Source organism: Rhineura floridana, chromosome 1 (assembly GCF_030035675.1).
Source record: "Rhineura floridana isolate rRhiFlo1 chromosome 1, rRhiFlo1.hap2, whole genome shotgun sequence".
In the NCBI taxonomy this organism is placed as follows: domain Eukaryota; kingdom Metazoa; phylum Chordata; class Lepidosauria; order Squamata; family Rhineuridae; genus Rhineura; species Rhineura floridana.
This window is the reverse complement of record NC_084480.1, coordinates 26,854,367-26,867,819: the sequence shown is the minus strand read 5'-3', so window position 1 is coordinate 26,867,819 and position 13,453 is coordinate 26,854,367. Positions and strand designations below refer to the sequence as shown.

The following is a 13,453-nucleotide window of genomic DNA, read 5'->3' as shown; positions in this document are numbered from 1 at the left end:
CTACTTTTGTCATTAGAATGCAATAATAACCAATTAAACTTTTAGTTCTAAACACTGAGAATAAATAACATTAAGGTTCACATTAGTCTCTGTGTTAAAACACATGTGCAAGATAACATGTAAGGGTTAGGGTGTTTTTACAAAATTTACCATTTTGTTGTGTCCTCCATCCATTGCCTCTTGTCGCATTTGGAATGTATACTATTAATAGTATAAATAGAAAGACGGGCGTTAACTAAATTTGAACACAGAGATGAAATGGAATTTTGACTCTTTTTAAGCAGTGTGTGGGGTGTTTTAACATAAGGCACTTTTGTTTCTATCTTGTTCTGAGGATTTAGGATTGCTGCCTTAATAAGAAGCCTCTTAAGCTGCAATGCAATACATGCCTACTCAGACATAAGCTCCATTAGGTTCAATGAGGCTTACTCCCAGGTAAGAGTGTATTGGATTGCAGCCTTGGTCAAATCTACAACGTCCTTTAGAAAATAAAGCGTTAAAATTCCTAATACACAAACTTAACTGTTGGTCTTATTTATTGAAATGATTTTAGTTCCAGTATCCAATCTATTTAAACAAACAAAATGAAATAAATAATTTATTTTTCTTTGATCAGGTTCTGGAGCCTTCAATGATAGCATGTCTGGTGGAATGCAGCTTCTTCCAGACCCTCTTTACTCACTCCCAACTGATAACACCTATCTGTTGACTATAACTTCTACTGAAAATGGGCGTATCTTTTTGGCTGGCAAAGATGGTTGTTTGTATGAAGTTGCTTACCAGGCAAGTGAAGTCTGCTAGAGATACTTTTTGGAGGGAACAGGGATGGAAAGTGCATTGCTCTTGATGGCTCACTTCTTTCACTTCTATATTGCTGCTTATTTATCTGAAAGAGAATAATGAGTTTCTCAATTCAGAAATATTAGTTTGCAACTTAAAAAACATTATTGTTCATTGCAAAGAATGTACTGAATGTCAGTTACCTTTAAAGATTTTAAGGATCTTATCAAAACCATATGTTACTGTTGTAAGTACTTTTGTTATGGCGACAGGCAAGGATATTATTGAGCTGTATTTTGAGCCTATAGCAAAGATGCCACAAACTAGCAATTTCTCAAAAACCCAAGCTTCCTGCTTTCTTGTATTCTTTGGACAATTGTAAACTCGGGTTTCATACAGTAGGGCCCCACTCATACGGCGGGTTATGTTCCAGACCCCTGCCGTAAAGCGAAAACTGCTGTAAAGCGGAACGCATTGAATAGAATGGTGCGCGATGCCCGAAAACCGCTGTAAAAGTGGAACAAGTGCCATATGAGTGGGGCTTTAGTCTAATTGCATGTAATTGAGACCGCTGTATTAGCGAATTGCTGTAAAGTGAAGCGCTGTAAAGCAGGGCCCTACTGTACTTGCTTCATCAACATACACATGCTTGGAGCTGGTGCATCAACATGCGCTAGTGAATCTAATATGATGCTATGTTGTCTGCTTCATAGCAGAGTAAGCCATGCTATTGCCCATATTTAGGATTGGGGTCCAGTGAAAGTGAGAAAAAAGATGTTATAAAACTCTAAAGTACCTTGAGGATTTTATGGGAGTGGACTTGCTTTAAAATGACTTCTCTTTTAAAATATGGATAGCAAGCTTCTGTGATTTTGATTTAGGAGGGCACTCTGTTCACCTGCAGTGATCTGACGGGGAGGAATGGTTAGGCTCCATAATAATGTTGGCGTCACCTGACTGCTGTGACCAGAAAAGACATCATCCTGGGATGGCCTACTCTATTTCAAAATATGATGTGTCTTTTTTCAGCTATTGAATTCATTGATAACCAAATAGGTCAAGTGAGATATTCTATGGGTTTGCATGACTTATTCTAGTGCTTCCTTATTTTTGTAGGCCGAGGCAGGCTGGTTTAGCCAACGTTGTAGGAAGATCAATCATTCAAAGAGCACACTTTCTTTCCTTGTTCCATCATTGCTTCAGTTCACATTTTCAGAAGATGGTAGGTGATGTAAAAACCATAGTTAAAATACTAACATTAAAACACAGATGTATTTGTTTTAGATAATATGTTACAAATGCCTGGCACTTATGGCCTACATAGAAGTTTTCAGTTAGATAAATGAATCAATAGGTTGCTTTCTTTCAAGCCACTAAAATATTGTCTTTTATTGTTTAAGCTGTTTAACCATGCAATAAAAACATGCTGCTGAGACCTATGGATAAACCTGCTGGTCTTAAATTTGAAATTTGCTGTATTAAGTGTTTAGGCAAGAGAAGAAGTATTTGGATAGTCCACTGATGTCTTCTGGTCTGAATTCCATTATAAATAAGTCCCTTTTTTGTACAGAATGCTTAATGTTGACAAGCTTTAAATAAACAATTCTGGATTTTTATTTTCACTGTCTAGATCCTATTGTTCAAATTGCCATTGACAACTCCCGAAACATCTTATACACACGTTCTGAAAAAGGTGTGATACAGGTATGACTTTTGATATATTTTGATTCTCCTGGTGTTCACAAATTTAGATTCTTAATTCTAACGTTATTTCATTAATGGGAGCTTACTACACAACACAGTTCTAAACTAAAAGACTTTGCAAATACATTTTTTGGGGGTAGTTGCCTACCATTGCTTGTACTTTGCTCTGCACCCTTCTTCCTTGTCTCCCCAGCTCAACATGAAGTTATTCTCTTCCCATAAGCTGTCCATCCTGTGCCTGCTTTTTTTTGCATAGATCCCATTGAAGTTGATGGCAACTTCCATGCAGAACTGATAGCAGGATTGTATGCTGTTCTTCATGCAAATGTGCTGCTTCACTTTGCATCCTTTAATTCTGGAATCTCTTATGCCTTTTTCTTTGTAATTTGCAAACCCAGTTTCCCCTTTAACTGCAGGATCTTCCATTGTCCCCAATTTCCCGTGTCTTTGGCTCTGCTATGTGCTTTGTGTGGCTTTGAACTCTATCCAGGTTTATTCCACCATCCCACCTGCATTCAGTTAAAGAGGATTCCCTTCTATTTAGAATGCTGGGCAGATGCCGTCTTTGCTTTGGAGAACTAACTTGCTTCCTGGCATATGTGACGGTAGACATTGCAAAAGGGAACAGTGCTAAGTGATTTTATCATAAATCCACTAAAAGAAATATAATTAAATTACAGGTTTATGATTTAGGTCCGGATGGTCAAGGGATGATGAGAGTTGCTTCTGTTTCCCAGAATGCTATTGTGGCTGCAGCTGGAAAGATTGCCAGGTAAATTGACTTCATTAAGATATGGTGCTTGAGGAGTTGACTTTTATCTCTTATTATGCTAAACATTATTTGGTATTATTATTTTGTTAACATGGTATAAAGGTCTTCCATGTACGTGAGCTGATATCTTGGTTTTCTTTTAGGACCATAGACCGTTCTGTGTTTAAGCCTATTGTTCAGATAGCAGTGATTGAAAATTCCGAATCCATAGATTGTCAGTTATTAGCAATCACTCATGCAGGTAAGAATTCAGTATCCGTTTCTGTATTGCTAAGTACCATATCTGTACCCTGGTTCAAACACTTACTGTGTGGCATCCCTTCTCTCATGGTAAATGAGCAGGTATGCATCCCTTCCCTCTGTCATGCACATAATGCGCTTTATGAGACAGGCACTCCATTTGGAGTCTGCTATGTATAATGGCTTGGTTCATGCAATCATTCCCTTGTCCCTTTTTTGAGGGTGGAAAAATGGTGCAAACCAAGCCATTGCACATAAGCATATTTGTGTGTAATTCCTGTGTAATGTCCATGGTGGAAGAGAAGTATGGACATCAAAGGAAGAGTATTACGACTCTAAGTATCTGCATCTAGAATCTGGAAAAAAAATCAAATCCTTTGTAGGCTGCTCATTGTGGTGAGCCATTACTGGGAAGCCAAACTCTTAAATCTGTTTGAATATTTTCAGAGCACTTTTAAGGCTAGGCTTAATGGACAATATAAAAACTGACAAATCACCGGGCCCGGATGGCATCCACTCGAGAGTTCTCTTTTTTTTTTTTTTAATAATTTTTATTCAAATTTTCATAAAGCATAGAAAACAAAATCATAAAACATTCAAAGACAAAAAACAAAACAAAAATGATTAAACAAAAAAATAAAATAAAATAAAATGTTGACTTCCCATTTGTCACATATCAAATCAGTTATAGGTCTACAATATATAACAATCCTGTCTCTTAAATCATATTATAAAATCACTTTCCTCCAGTAGTTATCTTAATTAATCATCAAATCTCATAAACATTACTTTATTCTTTCCACAAAAAGTCAAAGAGAGGTTTCAATTCTTTAAGAAATATATCTATCAATTTTTCTCCAAATAAACATGTCAATTAATCCATCTCGTTAATAATTATAATAATCTTATTGTCATAACCATAGTCCAAATAAACATTTCGATTAATCCATCTCATCAGAATCTGTTAGGTCCAATAATTTCAATAGCCATTATTCCATTATCCCTATTAGTTCCATCTTCAATAGTCCTGTTAAGTCCAGTAATTTCAGTGTCCAATCTTCCATTATCAGTATTCCATAATAATCTTGCTGTTGTAGCCATAGTCATATAATAAGAGTCTGATGGGAATTTCCTCTATCCCAAATATTTTCTTGCCATCCATTCTGAATAAGTTGCTGAAATACTGTTGTAAAGTCATATCTGTGTTCTTCTTTTTTACAAAATGCACTGGCTCATCTCTTAAGAGTTTTTCCATTGTCACATGGCTGCAGTTAATTCCATAGATTTTCTCTATATCAAGCTCCATCACATCATTCCAGTCCAGAAGATTATCCAAGCCATTGATAACTTTATCTCTAATATCTTCATTAATTTCTTCAGAGATAACGTTAAATTCCAAACAGTAGATTTTATTTCTAAAATCCATAAACTCCAGATCTTTTTCCAATTCCACATTTGTTCCAATCTCCAGGGCTTGTATCTTCCCTTTATTTTTTCTTTTCTCATCTCTGATCTCATTCTCCTCTCTCACAGGGTCCCCTATTTCTTTAAGCTCCTGCGTCATTTTGCTCAGTTCAATTTTCAGCTCCTTACTACCCTGTCGCAGGGTTTGTTTCGTTATCTCAATCTCATCCATTATTTTCTGAAACATAATTACTTCCAGATTCTCAGCCACTTTCTTGATTGCCATTTTTAAAACCACGAAAACAAAGCAAAACAAAAATAAAGAAGAACCACTTCTTATTTCAGCAACAATTGGGTTAATATTCCAGGCTTGATGACATCACAGTATAAACAGAGCAACCTGCCTTATCTCTCTTGTGCAAGAATGCAAAACAAATTTAGTTCCCAGCATCAAAACAGTTAGTGGCGTCGTGAAGAAGCAGATTCGTCAAAATAAAATAGACCAAAAAAAGAATAGTCCCAGACAATATAATATTCCTCAGAATAGAAATCAGGAATAGAAATCCCTCTTCTGTTTATTATCTTTAGAATGCACTTCCAGGACAGCTTTTTGCGACAGAAACAGAGATAAGCTGTTAATTTCGTGAATAACAGAGAAGAGCTATATCTCACCCAGAAGTTGTCCAAAGCCGATCAATCTGACAAATCTCCTTTTGCTGCAACAATTTAAACCAAGTAAAAAAATAATAGAAAGAAGGGTGCTTGCCTGTTAGTCCGTTCTCTCTTTGAAGAAAAGATAAACGTATCGCTTAAGCAGATAGAGCTTGTTAGAAAGTCCGTCCGGCATTGTTGGCTGGACCTTATCTCATAAATTAATGAAATCCAGTCCTCCCAACAAAAACAGGCTTTGAGGTTGATCTCTACGTTTCTCCCTGCCCGGGAGAAATTTCATCAGTCAAAAAAAAAAAATGTTCTGACTGATTTATATCTGAATAAGCTTCTTTTGAGGCGGGAGCCCGTCCCAAAAGCAGGCACAAGCGAAGTCACCCTTCCCGGAAGTCCACTCGAGAGTTCTCAAAGAACTCAAATTTGAAATTGCTGATCTGCTAACTAAAATATGTAACTTGTCCCTCAGGTCCTCCTCCGTGCCTGAGGACTGGAAAGTGGCAAATGTAACGCCAATCTTCAAAAAGGGATCCAGAGGGGATCCCGGAAATTACAGGCCAGTTAGCTTAACTTCTGTCCCTGGAAAACTGGTAGAAAGTATTATTAAAGCTAGATTAACTAAGCACATAGAAGAACATGCTTTGCTGAAGCAGAGCCAGCATGGCTTCTGCAAGGGAAAGTCCTGTCTCAGTAACCTATTAGAATTCTTTGAAAGTGTCAACAAGCATATAGATAGAGGTGATCCAGGGGACATAGTGTACTTAGGCTTTCAAACAGCATTTGACAAGGTACCTCACCAAAGACTTCTGAGGAAGCTTAGCAGTCATGGAATAAGAGGTCCTCTTGTGGATAAGGAATTGGTTAAGAAGCAGAAAGCAGAGAGTAGGAATAAACGGACAGTTCTCCCAATGGAGGGCTGTAGAAAGTGGAGTCCCTCAAGGATCGGTATTGGGACCTGTACTTTTCAACTTGTTCATTAATGACCTAGAATTAGGAGTGAGCAGTGAAGTGGCCAAGTTTGCTGACGATACTAAATTGTTCAGGGTTGTTAAAACAAAAAGGGATTGCGAAGAGCTCCAAAAAGACCTCTCCAAACTGAGTGAATGGGTGGAAAAATGGCAAATGCAATTCAATATAAACAGGTGTAAAATTATGCATATTGGGGCAAAAAATCTGAATTTCACATATACGCTCATGGGGTCTGAACTGGCGGTGACCGACCAGGAGAGAGACCTCGGGGTTGTAGTGGACAGCACGATGAAAATGTCGACCCAGTGTGCGGCAGCTGTGAAAAAGGCAAATTCCATGCTAGCGATAATTAGGAAAGGTATTGAAAATAAAACAGCCGATATCATAATCCCGTTGTATAAATCTATGGTGCGGCCGCATTTGGAATACTGTGTACAGTTCTGGTCGCCTCATCTCAAAAAGGATATTATAGAGTTGGAAAAGGTTCAGAAGAGGGCAACCAGAATGATCAAGGGGATGGAGCGACTCCCTTACGAGGAAAGGTTGCAGCATTTGGGGCTTTTTAGTTTAGAGAAAAGGCGGGTCAGAGGAGACGTGATAGAATTGTATAAAATTATGCATGGCATTGAGAAAGTGGATAGAGAAAAGTTCTTCTCCCTCTCTCATAATAATACTAGAACTCGTGGACATTCAAAGAAGCTGAATGTTGGAAGATTCAGGACAGACAAAAGGAAGTACTTCTTTACTCAGCGCATAGTTAAACTATGGAATTTGCTCCCACAAGACGCAGTAATGGCCACCAGCTTAGATGGCTTTAAAAGAAGATTAGACGAATTCATGGAGGACAGGGCTATCAATGGCTACTAGCCATGATAGCTGTGCTGTGCCACCCTAGTCAGAGGCACCATGCTTCTGAAAACCAGTTGCCGGAAGCGTCAGGAGGGGAGAGTGTTCTTGCACTCGGGTCCTGCTTGCGGGCTTCCCCCAGGCACCTGGTTGGCCACTGTGAGAACAGGATGCTGGACTAGATGGGCCACTGGCCTGATCCAGCAGGCTCTTCTTATGTTCTTAAGTTCATATGTTTTAAACACCTATGTTGTATTGTGGCTGTAGTGTTTAGGCTTCTGATACTGGATAAGATGGTATCGCTTAGAATTTCAGTTGCTCAGAAAACAGCAGTTTGCAGACTAGCCTCTGGACAGGAATGAAAAAGTTGTCAGTTTGTCTAAGACTAAAACCTGATACAGGGGATGAGAAGAGAGCCCAGAAATACTAAGGGGCAGGGGGTCCCGAGGCAAGGTGGCTGAATGAGAGTAGGCAGCAGACTGAGAAAAAGAAGATGGGTAGTGAATGAAGCATGAAGGAAAGGAAAGTCAGAAATTTGAGGCAAGGAAGAAGTTCTGAATGAACGTCATGGAGCTTAAGTTAAGGACAGAGATAGGGAACCTGTGGCCCTCCCAAGATTGCTGAACATCCAACTCCCATCATCTCCATCCATCGTGACGAATGGTCAGGGATGGTAGTTGTGTATAAGAATTATTGCCTATGTTATAACTTGCTGTGTTTGACATCCAGCACTGGGGCATCAGGCAAAATCCTTAGTTAAGATATGAGTGAGGGTGGATTCTCCACTCCCTCACCCAAAGAGGGCTTCAAGGGCATGGGCCACTTTACCCATCTCTACATCCCCCAAAATTATGGAATGATGCTCCCGATGAGGTGCGCCTGGCACCAACACTGTTATCTTTTCAGCGCCAGGTCAAGACTTTCCTCTTCTCCCAGGCATTTTAGCATGTGTTCTATATTGTTTTAATTTTTTTAATTGTGTTTTAAATTGTTTTTTAAAAGGTTTATTTTAAATTGTATTTGTTTTTAGTTATCGTAAACTGCCCAGAGAGCTTTGGCTATGGGGCGGTATACAAGTTTAATAAATAAAATAAAGTAAATAAATATTTCACACAGTGGCCATGGGACTGGCCCAGTTGGTCAGTGGCTGGTTCTTCCATCTTCCAGTGCTTACATTTTTGGTAACAGCCACCACACATTGGGTCGACATCTTCATCGAGCTGTCCGCTACAATCCCAAGGTCTTGTTCCTGGTCAGCCACCTCCAAGGGAAGGAAGAAACAAAGGACACGGTAGCCTCAACCTCAACCTTAGTGACTATAGATTACAAGTAGGATGACATAGCACAGTGTGATGACAAGCAAGAATATTTTGAATACCAGTTGCTGGAAACTGCAGGAGGGGAGAGTGATTTTACAGTCAGGTCCTACTTGCGGGCTTCACATAGGCCACTGTGAGAACAGGATGCTGGACTAGGTGGACCATTGGCCTGACCCAGCAGGCTCCTTTTATGTTCTCACCCGTGGGCACAATGGATTTAAAAACAAAAACATTACCACAGAAAAATATAAAGGTTCACTTTCAAGAAATATGCCACATAGCTATAGTTTGCTTTTAGTTGACAAAACATTCTCACTGATGTAGCCGTATTTGTTTTTCAACTTCCCTATTAATAAAATTAATTCAGTATCTGAGCACAATATTTTAAGCACATTAATTATTATTATTATTATTATTATTAAAGCTGCAGTGCTATAGTGGAAGCTCCGTTAAACACAGTCTGACTTATTTTCAAGTAGAGACATAGAGGATTGTGCTATAAGCCTTCTGTGAAATATGCTCATACTGTAATGGACTATCTCATTGTTTTTTTCCTTAGGTGTACGGATGTATTTTAGTACATGCCCATTTAAGCATCCTTTTTCTCGTCCTTCAACATTAACATTGGTTCACATCCGCCTGCCACCAGGATTTTCTGCTGCTTCTAATGTGGAAAAGCCATCAAAGGTGCATCAAGCTCTTTATAGCAAAGGTAACATCTGGATATGAGTTTTAATCAGCTGTTTAAGGCTCCTATGCCCAGTTTATCCTCTCTTGTCCTATAGAAAGAGCGTGATGAATTGTAAGATTTGGGGTGGTATCCAAGCACCAAGTGCATGGCATCAACATAAGGTTTTCTGCTTGCGCAGTGGGAATTCACCCCTCTCCTCTCCACAGCTTGCACCCCATGCCCTCCCCAGATCTGTTCTGGAGTTTAGGGGAACTGCTATAACCGATTTAGGGGGCATGTGGGGGGGTGAGAGGGAGTTACGTCCCTTTGCACAAGCAAAAATCCTTGTGCTGACATGTCTTAGTGCTACTTTGGATACAGCCGTTGGATTTGATGTTGTTTAATAAATTATTGTTATATTTTCAGGTGTTTTGCTATTGGCAGCTTCAGAAAATGAGGATAATGATATCCTGTGGTGTATTAATCATGATTCTTTTCCTTTCCAAAGGCCAATGATGGAAACACAGGTAATTCTTTATAACTACTTTTCTTAAAGTAGCAGTTTTGAGATACGATAATTTTGCCTAACTAGATTTCTTTAATCTCTTATCTTCCTAAATCTGGTCATGCTTTTGGAAGTTCTCTGCTTCTCATACCTCCCCACCCCTTCATATTGTAAGGGAATTCATAGCCGTATCACATGTTGTGTCTAGTTTTGCATCTTTCTGATACTGGCTTAAATATTCTTTAAAAATAGAACTGTAGACTTTATTGCCTGGTGGGAAGTACATCCTAGCCCAGCTGTGGTATAAAAAGATTGCAGAGAGTATGAAGGATAGGTGATAACTGGCAGCTGGGAAAATAGGATGACAACTAGCTTGCACTAGTGCAGGCAGAGGTTCAGCTGCAGCCATCTTAGCTGAAGCATAAGATTGGACTGCAAGTTATTCTTGTATATCTTCTTACTCTTTGATTTCTTATTTCAGACAAAGACTCATGTTGATGGGCATTCTTGGGCTCTTTCTGCAATAGGTGAACAGAAAGTTCAGAAGATTGTAACACCTTTGAATAAAGATCTCATTCCGATAACTGACTATCCTGTAGTTGTGCAACAGCATATGCTACCACCAAAGAAATTTGTTCTCCTTTCAGCACAGGTTTGTAGCACAATTGTTTTCATTAAAATATGAAAATTTGAAAGTGAAGAATAAAATAATTGCAGATGTCATTTTCAGAGTGGCTTAATCTCTGTTTATAAAGGAATCTGGTCTGCTACATTCTGGTGTCTTTTGTTCTTATTGTCTGAAGTCATTCTGACATATTGCCATTTGGGTGTATCGTATGGTATTGGTCAGTTGATGGTGAGGCTTCCATTAGTGGAAGAGTTAGGGAAGCACTTTTTCCCCCTTACAGCCCCCTACATCCACCCTAAATCTGCTCACAGGTATGGGGAACCCTCCACAGCATATTTAAAGCGGCACAGGAGGTCTGCAGGAAGGAAGTGGAATCTGAGAAAATTCCTTCACTCCCTGTTCTACTGATGGAAGCTTTATCATCAGCTGAGTGACACTGTTGGATACAACCCACTGATGTTTCTAATTGACTTTTATTGGAATGGATTAGGAAAAAGTGATTGTGTGCATAAATTCATAATCTGTATTGATCTACTACACTGATGTGTTTTTTTCTTACTCCAGTAATTTATTCATTTGAAACCTTTGTTTAGAATAATCTGGAAAATAAAATTATGAATACTTGTGTTTTATTTCTGAAAACTTACAAAAACTTTTCTGTCAGATCCTTTTAATGTATATGTGCTAATTATTTAGATACATAGAAGCTGGTTGAATGGAATACCTGTTAAACGTAAATGAAACATCTGATTTTAGTGTAGATGCACAATAAAACTTAATGTGCTTCCTTGATTTGATAAACAGATTTCAGAAGAAAATATTTTCTAAAACAAGGGATGATGGGGCTCAGACACCTGATGACTTTGAAGCCCTGTGCTATCCTATTTGTGTGCACTCATGGCTATGGTTATTACCTAGTTAGGAAAAAAACTTAGATACATATACAGTAGCTTGATTTATTTCACATATCCCTGATAGGCTCTAGGCTGCTTTCTTGGTTCAAATTAAGGTGTGAGAGAAGGGTTTTTGTCCCTTTACTGTGGCTTAAATATTTCTATGTGCTGTATATTATAGTTGCCATGGCACAGTACAGGTTCAAAGCTTGGCCTGGGACAATCCGGACAGCCTCAGGCATACCACTTCTTCAAACACCGTTCTTCAGTTTTGTGAAATAGGATTCTTAATGACTTTCCTTACAGTGCGGACATGAAGATGAACAAAAGGTATAAGAACTGTGAATTAATTTGGTCAGTGAAAATGCTATAGAAATCACCACCAGTTTTTTTTTAAATTAGGTTTTTTTTTCCTTTAGGGGAGTTTTATGTTTCATAAACTTAGACCAGTAGATCAGCTGCGACATCTCTTTGTGTGTAATGCAGGAGGTGATGGAGAAGAAATTGAAAGATTTTTCAAACTGCACCCGGTGAGAATTTAACTTTATCTTAAACAATACTTGTTCTCTGTTCATAGGAGTGCTGTATATACTCTGTTCCTTGCCATTCATATAGTATTTGCTAATTTAGAAAGGTGTAGATATGGTCTTTAATCGTGGAAGGTTAGTTCTGCATGTACAGGCAAATGTTCTCTGGCTAAAATGCAAAAGTATTGTAGAGATCAGTTTGCTACCAGTCTAAATGGAACTTATTATGCATTCTGAAGGTTCTCTGTTGTGGCCACGTCTTGTACAAACATTTAAATAATTTCAGTTTCCCGACAATATTTATAATTTGCAGACAACTTCCAAATTTTTGTTACTTAATGTGACAGTTCCTTTACTGTATTAGGCCAAAGATTGATCTAGTAGTCCAACATGTTACCTCCAGTGGTGGCCAGCTAGATGCTTCTGGGAAGCTCATAAGCAGGTTATGATAGTGGAGGTGATAGTGATCGCTTGCTGGCTATCCCTAATATCTGATAACTGAGAAATAATGCATTTGAACTTTAATGCTCAATTTCACTGTCATAGGTCACTCCATTGCTATCCTCTGTTATCTATTTTTTAAAAAGCTGTCTTGATTTGTGGCCGTCATCATCTTTTATTGTAATAGATTCTGTAAATTATTGTGTTGGACAAGTTGGACAGTTAAAAGTGTAAGCATTCCCATTGGTTATACTAACTGTAATGATCACTGCTTGAGGGTGGAAAGGAATGTTTCCAGTCTTTAACATGTCCTAACTTTGGATTTTGCCATTTGTTTTGGCAAATCTGCAGAGACAGATCAATGACAGTTTTGGTCTTCTCATATCCAGCAGCAGATTTGGGCTCATTTGTAGATTCAAGATGTCAGTATCAAGTTGATCTACCAAAATAAAATTGTTTGAAATTTGTTGAACTTGAAAGTCATGAAAAATGCTGGTTTGTTTGTTTTTTTACTATGGATGCATGCATTCAGTAGCAGCAAAAAAATGCAAAGCAGCCTGGAATGATTATTTTTGAAACTTTCTATAATACAGTAATCCAACTTTGAGTGCATGTTTTTCATTTTTGTACTTAGTGTTATATCCAAAGTAGCACTAAGTAAGCCTCCTGTCAGCTCAAGGATTTCTGCTTGCGCAACAGGACTCTCTCCACTCTCCTTGCAGTGATGGGACACATTAGTTCGATACCACTCTTTCTCTTGTGTAACTGTTGGTCAGAAATAGGCACTCTTGTGAGTTGTGCATTTTTGTGACTTATAGCATACTACTTTGTAGGTTTTATCGACATTGTCCCTCCAAGTTCAGGGCGACTTGCTCCCCATTGATTGCAGCCACCTTTTTTTCTTATTTCAATGCCACCAATGCTTCACCAATGAGTGATCAGGGAAAACTGCACCACCAGTTCAGCATGCTCGTCCACTGTAGTGATGACATTTAGATAAGTACCTAACATCTGGTAGCAAAAAAATCATTCTGGCTGCAACCTTTTAGTTCAGCAACATCTGGAGGGCCACACGTTCCTGAGCTCTGG

The 13,453-nt window shown here is 38.6% G+C and overlaps 1 protein-coding gene across 1 annotated transcript in view; it reads left to right on the top strand.

The window, feature by feature from the left end:
• The window catches only part of NUP155 (nucleoporin 155), a 55,067-nt gene that overhangs the window by 7,025 nt on the left and 34,589 nt on the right, over nt 1-13,453 (top strand). Inside the window, exons 6-14 of the mRNA XM_061608430.1 lie at nt 617-783; nt 1,897-2,002; nt 2,411-2,484; nt 3,165-3,256; nt 3,400-3,497; nt 9,260-9,412; nt 9,797-9,897; nt 10,357-10,527; nt 11,816-11,926. Of these exons, the coding sequence (XP_061464414.1) occupies nt 617-783; nt 1,897-2,002; nt 2,411-2,484; nt 3,165-3,256; nt 3,400-3,497; nt 9,260-9,412; nt 9,797-9,897; nt 10,357-10,527; nt 11,816-11,926 (1,073 nt within the window). The remainder of the gene's footprint in view (nt 1-616; nt 784-1,896; nt 2,003-2,410; nt 2,485-3,164; nt 3,257-3,399; nt 3,498-9,259; nt 9,413-9,796; nt 9,898-10,356; nt 10,528-11,815; nt 11,927-13,453) is intronic.